Here is a 9,103-nt window from a genome sequence, read left to right on the forward strand (position 1 = left end):
ACCCTAAAGCTGAAATGAAGGGGGCGGTTACAGACCCTGAATGACCCACCAGTCCTTGTGGCTCACCCATCTCTAGAGCGAAACGAATGTCCTCACCATAGGCTGCCACCGCTGGACCTCGCATTCATCAACCTCCCCTAACTGCACCTGACTCTAGGCTCCCTAACTAATGTTTTGGATCAAAACGAGTTTCACTCAAGGGAAAGTTCTAGCTCATTTGTGAACTTTATTTCTCACCCTGGTAAGTCTGTACTGGTTCCCACCTCAGGGCTGTGTGGCTTGAGTTAGCGTGGTATCCTGGGTACTGACAGCCATCTGAGTCTTCAAAGGGATGACTCCAGCTGTGTCTCCCTGAGACCCCCAGCTGTCCATCCCAACGGTCGACTCTATTTCTACTCTCTACCTCTGGTTCACTCCGTACCTCAACAAAAATAGGTTTTGGCTTTAATAATCCACTGAAACTACTCTTCTTAAGGTAACAATAACTTAATGCCAAATCCAGTAGACCCTGAGGATGTGAAAAACTAAGTAGATGTGGTCAGGAGATATGAAGAAAAAGTCAAAGAACAAGGAATTTTAGACAGATACGAACTACTAGGTGTAAAATAAATAGGATACTGGGATGTAATACACAGCACAGGGAATGTAGCCAATATTTTATAATAACTTTAAATGGAATGTAACCCATGAAAATATTGACTCACTATGTTATACGCCTGAAACTAATACTGTAAATCAACTATACTTCAATAAAAAAAAAGAATTTTAGAAAGAAGTGTTCATCAAGGCCAGTGTGAGAGAACATTCCACTAAGATAAGGGCTGAGAGGCACCCATCTGATCTGTTGACAAGGAAGTCCCCGGTCACTCGTCCTCAGTGGTGTCAGGGGTTGGGGGAGCAGAAGCAGGCTGCAGTGAGCGTCAAGCCACAGCAGGTGACCCTCAAAAAACAGCTGATTAACTGCAGCGGGCTAAAGAGTGAAGGGAAGGGAGAAAGCGAAAAAAGTGAAGACATGGTTCAAGAAGCTTGGTTGGGAAGAAGAAACAAAGAAATGGTCAATGGATGGAGGGGTTATGCTTCTGTAGTTTTAAGAACAGACCCCAAAGAAGGATCCAGTTAAAAATACTTAACCCTGAGTACTTACTATGGCAAAACTCTAGGAGTTTACACATAGTAAATCTTTTAATCTTCACAAACCACCCAATAAAATACGGAATAATATTATCTCCTTTCCACAGATAAGGGATCTGAAGTACTCTGGGGGGTCTCTGAAGAGCCACAGGAAAAAGCATCAGCTTCAATGCATGCCAGGCAAAGAGACAAGGAGGGAGTGTCACTTAAGTGTTAAGAATAGGTGGAGAGTGGGCCTCAGTTAGAAGGGTGCCTCATTCTTTTAGATTGGAAAACAGGAACTAAGTTCACATGCCTGAAAACCCTTACTCATCACTCAAAAATCAGCTCAAACATCACCTACATTAGGAAGTCTCTAACAACTGTTAACGTGTGGATACAAACAAGTTAGCGAGAGGACGTGCCCAGGTGATGGCCCTTATATTTAGGTTGGGTTAAGAGTGGGAACAGTCTTGACCATGACAGGGAGACAACCAAATCCAAGAAATGTAACTGAGCGATCGCGCCGAGGACTCAGCTTGGACTGGACACCACACCTTAATACAAGGCTGGGGTTTTGCCGGGTGAGAGAGCAGGACAGCCGAGGGTCTCGATGGGAATGCAACGCGGGCAATTAACTATGGTCTCCAGACTGGATGTGGAAGATGCCAGAAATGGGCTGCAAACTGGAGACAAGGGGATCAAGAGTCTGGTGATCAGAGTCACCGTGAGAGAGTGCGAAGAAACTGCAGGAGTTTGTTTACAACGAAAGAGGACGAATCAAATTAGGTTGGGTGAAGACAGTTCTCTCCTAAAGAAACACCCACTTCTGCCTACTTTGCTGTCTCCTCTTTCTCCACCACGCAGTAAATACTGGATTGGAGTTGCTTAAAGTTCTGTCCTCAGCCTTCTAGCTCTACTCGCTGCTTCCAGCGTCCTCATTCACATCCACAGCCTAACTCCCACCTAACAGCCCATATCCAGGCCAGCTCCCTCTCTCCAGATGGCCCCTGGGTATCTCCCACTGGGCTTCACAAGCCCCTGGACATTAAACATCTTTCCCCAGATGAGCTCCTCCCTCTCTACGCTCCCTGCCTCTGTGAACAGTAACACCACCTGTCTACCCCAAGTCACCTTCAACTCCTCTTTCTCTCCCCCAGTCCAATGAGCTTGACTGACACAGCCTACCTGCCTGCACATCTTTAGAATCCCTCTTTTCTATCCTGTCCATCCTCACTGCTACCACCTTCACTGGGGCTGTCAGCATCTCCCACTGGAGTCTACTGTTCTCTGGGCCCCTCCTGCTGGCCACCCTGTTGCCTTGACCTAAGTCTGTCCATTAGAATCTCCCCCCGATGTTTTAAAAATTCAGATTTCTGATTCCCACATTAGCCCTTCTGAATCTGACTCTCTGGGAATGGGACCCAGGAATCTGGACATTCAGAAAGCTCCATAGCTGCTTCTGTGTGGCCATGCCACAGGCAGCATATGGAAAACACTGCTCACATCCGCACCAATAATCTGTCCTGCCTGCCACAGCAACGTGAAGCCTTCCCAACTAGCGTTCTATTAGCTTTTCACCTTCTTCTGCTCCCCGGACTCTGCCCTCTGGTAGGACTCTGCCCTACCATCTGGTCCTGGCTGTGCTCCTGAACAGGGGCAGCTGTGGCCACGCCTCCTCTTCTCCCTCTTCATGTTCCATCCCCAGCTCTCGACTCACCAGCCCTCTGAATGACGTCACTGCACACCTCTGTGCAGAAACTGCTCCCTTCAGCTGTAACAACCATCCCCTAACTCATCACCTCCTGCCTCTCGGCCAGGCCCTGCCCAGGCTCTGCCCCTCACAGAGGCTCTCTCCCCACTTGCATGCCTGACCAACTCTTACCCATCCCTCAAACATCAGCTGAGATATCGCCCACGCTGCAAGTCTTACATGCCCCTCCCCTCCCCAGCCCACGGCTGCCACAGACCCGCAGCACCCAGTACAGAAGCTGTTTCATTTCTTTTTTTAAGTTTTTCCCCACTAGACACACAACTCCTTGAGGGTGGGATCTATACCTAGAATACAACAGACACACAATTCATGTTGGTTGAGTCCATGTTAGAGTGAATACACTGTGAAGTGAATAAGTCATGGGAACACTTACTATCAAATGTAAGAAATGATACATCTATTACTCAACACGTAATTGAGTGGTAGCATTCGTCTCTAAGCAAGGGTCTAAAATAAGGCATGAACACGATTTCTATGCACTTTTATCCAGTCATAATTACCTGACACGGCAGACAGCAATACAGTTTCATAGACATGGTCGCAAATGCCCTGCCCTTGATTTACTGCCCTGGCAGCACCAGCTTTCTTCAATACCTTGAAAACGCCCTGCTGTGCCTGTTTGAGAGTCTTTGTGCTTGTTGCTCTCTTTCTGCAAGATGCACACTTTTCAACAAAAACTGACAGGTGGGTTCCTTCACGCCATTTGTGTCACCTTCCCAAACATCTTCTCTGACCACACCTGCTAAAGCAGCATCCTTAGCATTCTTTTAGCGTCCTGCTAAAGTCCTCCATAACCGCAGTCTATGCCACTACCCTCAGATTTTCTTCATGACGCTTATCACCATGTGAAAACACATAACTTACTTATTGGATGTTGGTCTCCTTCATCCTGTGTACCACTTTATCCTCTATACACGAACAGTGTGTGGCTTATGTGGGTAGTAAACAGACACTTGTTGAATAAATAAATGAAAGAGTGAGAGAGGGAGGAAAGCGAGTATAACACAAATACACTATCTACTAGTCACAGATGTGGGAAATACGTCAGTGGTAGGAAATGGCCAGGATTTTTCCCTTAAAAAGAGAACGTTATTCAGCATCCCTGGGGGCACTGCTAGGCAGATTATTCATCCTCGGGACACTTACTCAGGATCAGAACTCTGAATTACCAAAGGGCTACACGACTTATCTAAAGGAAATCACTTCCCTCTCAGTGGGGAGCATTGCAAAGAAAAATTTCAAAGCAAAGTAAATTTTCCCACCCAGACTTGCCAAAAGACCAGTCTTGGAAAATCAGTGCCTAAACACCACTGTAAGCTCTGCAAACACTGGGACCAAGATTTGTCTAATGTCATATTCCCAGCCCCTCGCAGTTTCCGAGATGCTCAAAATGTTTGTTAAATGAGCATATAAGATATGGACTTCAGGCTTCCCTGGTGGCGCAGTGGTTGAGAATCTGCCTGCCAATGCAGGGGACACGGGTTCGAGCCCTGGTCTGGGAAGATCCCACATGCCACGGAGCAACTAGGCCCATGAGCCACAACTACTGAGCCTGCGTGTCTGGAGCCTGTGCTCTGCAACAAGAGAGGCCGCTATAGTGAGAGGCCCGCGCACCGCGATGAAGAGTGGCCCCCACTTGCCGCAACTAGAGAAAGCCCTTGCACAGAAACGAGGACCCAACACAGCCAAAAATAAATATAAAAAATTAATTAATTAACTTTAAAAAAATGCAGTTCCTTTAAAAAAAAAAAAAAGACATGGACTTCTGAGGAATGGCCATTCCATCAATTCTTATGCTGTGGATACATTTATTTTAGAAAAAGGGCAAGACAGCTAAGGAGAAGCCTTTGGCCTAGGCCTCTCCCTAGGTAGCAGTTCGGCGAATTCAATACTCATCAACCATGTGCCATAGGTAATCACATATTACTACCTTCCCCAGAGTCACCCTGTATCAAATCTGAATACACTTTGAAAACATAATAGCTAATACAGCATAGTAACCAATAACAGATTTTGCTTGCCTTTTTAATTCTTTAATGTGTTTTGGTCAGCAAGGAAGGATAGGTCAAAATAATGAAAGAAAACAAATAAAATTGAAGAATTCTACCATTAATTTCATATCCACCAGTGTATGGCTCACAGATCCCAGGAAAATCACACCACCTTCTTGACTATCAGTTTCAACAGTCATGTTCTTTTTCCAAAGGGTAGTTTGGGGAAGATTAATTACCTAGTAGTTGTAACATATCTGAGGCCAATGCCTGAAAGATGCCATAAATCAAATTAAGTATGAAACAAGGGAAATCACAAATATTAAACCCACTTCAAAACCTGAGAAGTTGAGAAGTGAGGAAGATTTATAATTATGCCTGTTGCCCTGATACTAACTTACTCCCAGGCTAAGATATGTATTCTCAGAAAAAGATTCCTAACATTCACAACAGATCATTAATATTTGGAAATGTCAACTGCCTCTGTACTCAGTAAGATTAACTTCACATGGATAGAGATATGAAGTGTTAACAGTGACAAGCAATTGCAAAAATTATAGCTATTCAAACAATTCGCTGTTGCTGTATCAGTGCTTAATCTCAGTGCTGTTTAGTTAATATACAGTCCACCTTATCAAAAGTCAATTAAGCCATTTCAATGAGAAAAAGAAAGTCGTTTAAAAGGCTATATATATTCCTCTGCCCTCTATCTGCTGACACTCCACAGCTGACACTCCAGTAAAATATAGCAACATCCAGCAGCAATGTCTCTGCTTTCGTGCCAAACTACTTCCAAACTTCCTTCCACTTTCAAGTACTTTAATCAGTTTTTGTTTGTCTAAAAACTCCTAAGAGAGACTGAGAAGAAAAAAAAAAAAATCTAAGTAAAACTAAGGGGTCAGCTCCTGAAGCAGAGGTTGGAATTTGCATCTGGGGGAGAGCCAGTTCGGTCCCTCTGTAGCCTAAATGAATGGAGCAAGGTGATTGGGAAGGGAGCAGGCTTCCAGCATCGCTTCCACCCGGACAGCCTCTTCTTTTTAGCTGGCAAACCTACCGCTGAGGGCAGGGGGCCGGGCCCGAAGACCAGGGCGACCCAGCCCGACCCTAACTGCCCAGCCCACAGGCAGCAGCCCCAGGAGCATCTGAGTATCGCACCTGGGGCTCACAGGTGGGGGGCTGGCGGCGGACTCAGTCCCCACTGACCCCTCCAGGCTGAAATGGGGGCGGTGTCCGCTGCCCCCCACGGGCAAGAACTACCAAGGTTCTGGCGCAGGGACGGCAGATCGACCCCCAAACCGCCTGCAACCCCGAGAGTCCCCGCTGCCCCCAGCCTCCTCAAGGAGGTACCCAGTGTGGTGTGTAGGGGACAGCCAGGATGGCGGCGTCCGGTACTCACAAAGCCCACTGGAACCGGTGCTGGTGAACATGGTCCCGCCGGACCCAGAGGCCCCGCGGGGGACAGGGGGAGGGGAAGCGGAGGTGGAGGGAACCCGGGGACCGCGCAGGCGCACTCCGGCCGGGCCGACGAAACCGGCAACTCGACTCCACTCCAGAGGCCGCCTGCGAACGGCGCATGCGATGCTCGTCTGCCCCCCTTCCCTTCCGGCCCGGGAAGGGAAGTGCGTGCGAAGCGAAAGTGGTTCGCCTCTCCGGGTTTTTCTGACGGCTGCGGGAGCCTTGGAAAAGGAGTGGGATGGCGTGGGAGGAGCGGGTGTAACTCCTGGGAGCCGCACACTAGTGCTTTAGCGCCGTCACTCGCCCTGTGGAGCCACCAAAGCAGCTAATTCCTGTGGAATGCCGGCGCGGTGATGTTCCTCACGACCTCTAACCTCTCCCGGGACTGCACGCCCGGTGCGTTCCACGCATGCTCAGTCTTTCTGGGCCGTCCCGGGAGCTGGCTCCCCGGCTGACTGTGGACAGAACTGTCTCGAGTTCCGGTGCCCAGACAAGTGCAGGAGAGGCAGCTCCTCTGAGGGAAGGGGAGCCGGAGCTGGAAGACCTTCCCTGTCGCGGGGAGCGGGACCGTCCAGCTGTCCCCCCCTCTTTTCCCATGTCGGTCCCGCACGAAAGCCCCCGAAAAAGCGCCAAGTGCCGTGGTCCCTGGACCCTCACCCCTCCCCGCCGCGGTGGCCTGTGTCCAGGTGTCCCAGGCGCGGTGAGTCTGTGGCGGAGCGACCCTGCTCCCCAAACTTCATCCCTGGAGTCCTTCTGGACCCATGTCGTTTAAAGTTTTTTCCCTTGCAAAATTTTTGCTCCTTGCCAAAGCAAAGTCACGGTTTTTAAAGTGAGTTTGAGCTTGAAAACTTTAATGTTATGCGGTAGTTAAAAGAACGCATATGGGGAAACTGACCAACTCTGAGGCTAAATGAAAAGGATAGGCTACAAAACTATGTACGGTATACTTTTAAAAAAGAAAAATTCTTTTTGAGTGCTCATAAGGGCCAGGCAGCATGCTAACTCCGAAATTTGTAGATCAATAAAACACAGTCCCTGCCCTTAAGGAGAGGTGACAGTGGGCCAAAATATTAACACATTTATTTCTAGAAGACAAAAGTATAAACTGACTTTTGGGCCAAAATATTAACACATTTATTTCTAGAAGACAAAAGTATAAAGTGACTTTTATTTTCTTCAGGCTTTTCTTTATTCGTGAAGCATGTTCACAATCTTGAAATACGTTTTATGTTTAACTTAAGATTCATCCAACTGAGTTATTTTGCCGTAAAATGATACTCTCAAGGTCCTTTATGTTTGCAGAAGCTGTCAGCTGCAGCCAACGTAGGACAGTGGTTCTCACGGTAGGTGTGGGGACCGCCATCCACCCTTTAGGGAGTACCAAAGGCCAAAGCTATCTTTACAATGATATAAAGATATTATTTGTCATTTTTACTCTTAATCGCTCAGGAGTATCCAGTGGAGTTTTCCACTGCACATTCGGAACAGTTGTATAACTTAATGAGCCAGTATTTTCCAGTTGACCAATACGTGATGTTACAAAATCATGCATGGGTAAAAGATCAATTAAAACTGCAAGATAAACCAATAAATTTGGGGGTCAACAGTACAAAAGATAGGGTTTCAGACTTCTCATTGCAACTAGTCTTTAAGAAACTACCATTTCTTAAGCTGCGGTGTCATATCAAAAAAGAATATCCATATTATCAAAAATGACTATTAAAATGCTTCCTTTTCCAGCCTCATATCTGTGTGAGGCCAGATTTTCTTCATATACTTAAACTAAAACAATGAATCACGGGCTTCCCTGGTGGTGCAGTGGTTAAGAATCCGCCTGCCAATTCAGGGGACACAGGTTCAATCCTTGGACCGGGAAGATGCCACATGCCACAGAGCAATGAGCCCATGTGCCACAACTACTGAGCCCTCGTGCCACAACTACTGAAGCCCATGCACCTAGAGCCTGTGCTCCGCCACAAGAGAAGCCACTGCAATAAGAAGCCCGCGCACCGCAACAAAGAGTAGCCCCTGCTTGCTACAACTAGAGAAAGCCCACGTGCAGCAACGAAGACCCGACAAAGCCAAAAATTAATAAATAAACTAAATAAATTTATAAAAAAAAACTGAATCACAAAAAACAAAGCAGAAACACATATGAGAATCCAGCTGTCTTCTATTAAACCAGATGTTAGACATTTGCAAAAATGCTAAATAATGCTGTTCTTCCCCATAATTTTTTGCTTGGGAAAGTACAGTAATTTTCCACAATAATTTATTAGTTATGTTAACATGTAATGGGTATACTATTTTTTTAACATTTTTATTGGAGTATAATTGCTTTACAATGTTGTGTTAGTTTCTGCTGTAGAACAAACAGAATCAGCTATACATATACATATATCCCCATATCTCCACCCTCTTGCGTCTCCCTCCCACCCTCCGTATCCCACCCCTCTAGGTGGTCACAAAGCACGGAGCTGATCTCCCTGTGCTATGCAGCTGCTTCCCACTAGCTATCTATTTTACATTTGGTAGTGTATATATGTCCATTGCCACTCTCTCACTTTGTCCCAGCTTACCCTTCCCCCTCCCTGTGTCCTCAAGTCCATTCTCTGTGTCTGCGTCTTTATTCCTGTCCTGCCCCTAGGTTCTTCAGAACGTTTTGGTTTTTTTTAGATTCCATATATATGGGTTAGCATACGGTATTTGTTTTTCACTCTCTGACTTACTTCACTCTGTATGACAGTCTCTAGGTCCATCCACCTCACTACAA

At 46.7% G+C, this 9,103-nt stretch overlaps 1 protein-coding gene across 3 annotated transcripts in view; it reads right to left on the reverse strand.

Annotated features, from left to right (window-relative positions):
• The window catches only part of UBAC2 (UBA domain containing 2), a 161,803-nt gene extending 155,073 nt beyond the window's left edge, over positions 1-6,730 (reverse strand). Inside the window, exon 1 of one of the 3 annotated variants that reach the window (XM_082434671.1) lies at positions 6,272-6,730. In XM_082434671.1, the coding sequence (XP_082290797.1) occupies positions 6,272-6,302 (31 nt within the window). In that variant the 5' untranslated portion in view covers positions 6,303-6,730. The remainder of the gene's footprint in view (positions 1-6,271) is intronic. The other 2 variants (XM_082434669.1, XM_082434670.1) reach the window with 2 other exon arrangements.
• Between the last annotated feature and the right edge of the window lie 2,373 nt (positions 6,731-9,103).

This window comes from Balaenoptera physalus (assembly GCF_965194825.1).
Source record: "Balaenoptera physalus genome assembly, chromosome: 18".
Classification (NCBI taxonomy): domain Eukaryota; kingdom Metazoa; phylum Chordata; class Mammalia; order Artiodactyla; family Balaenopteridae; genus Balaenoptera; species Balaenoptera physalus.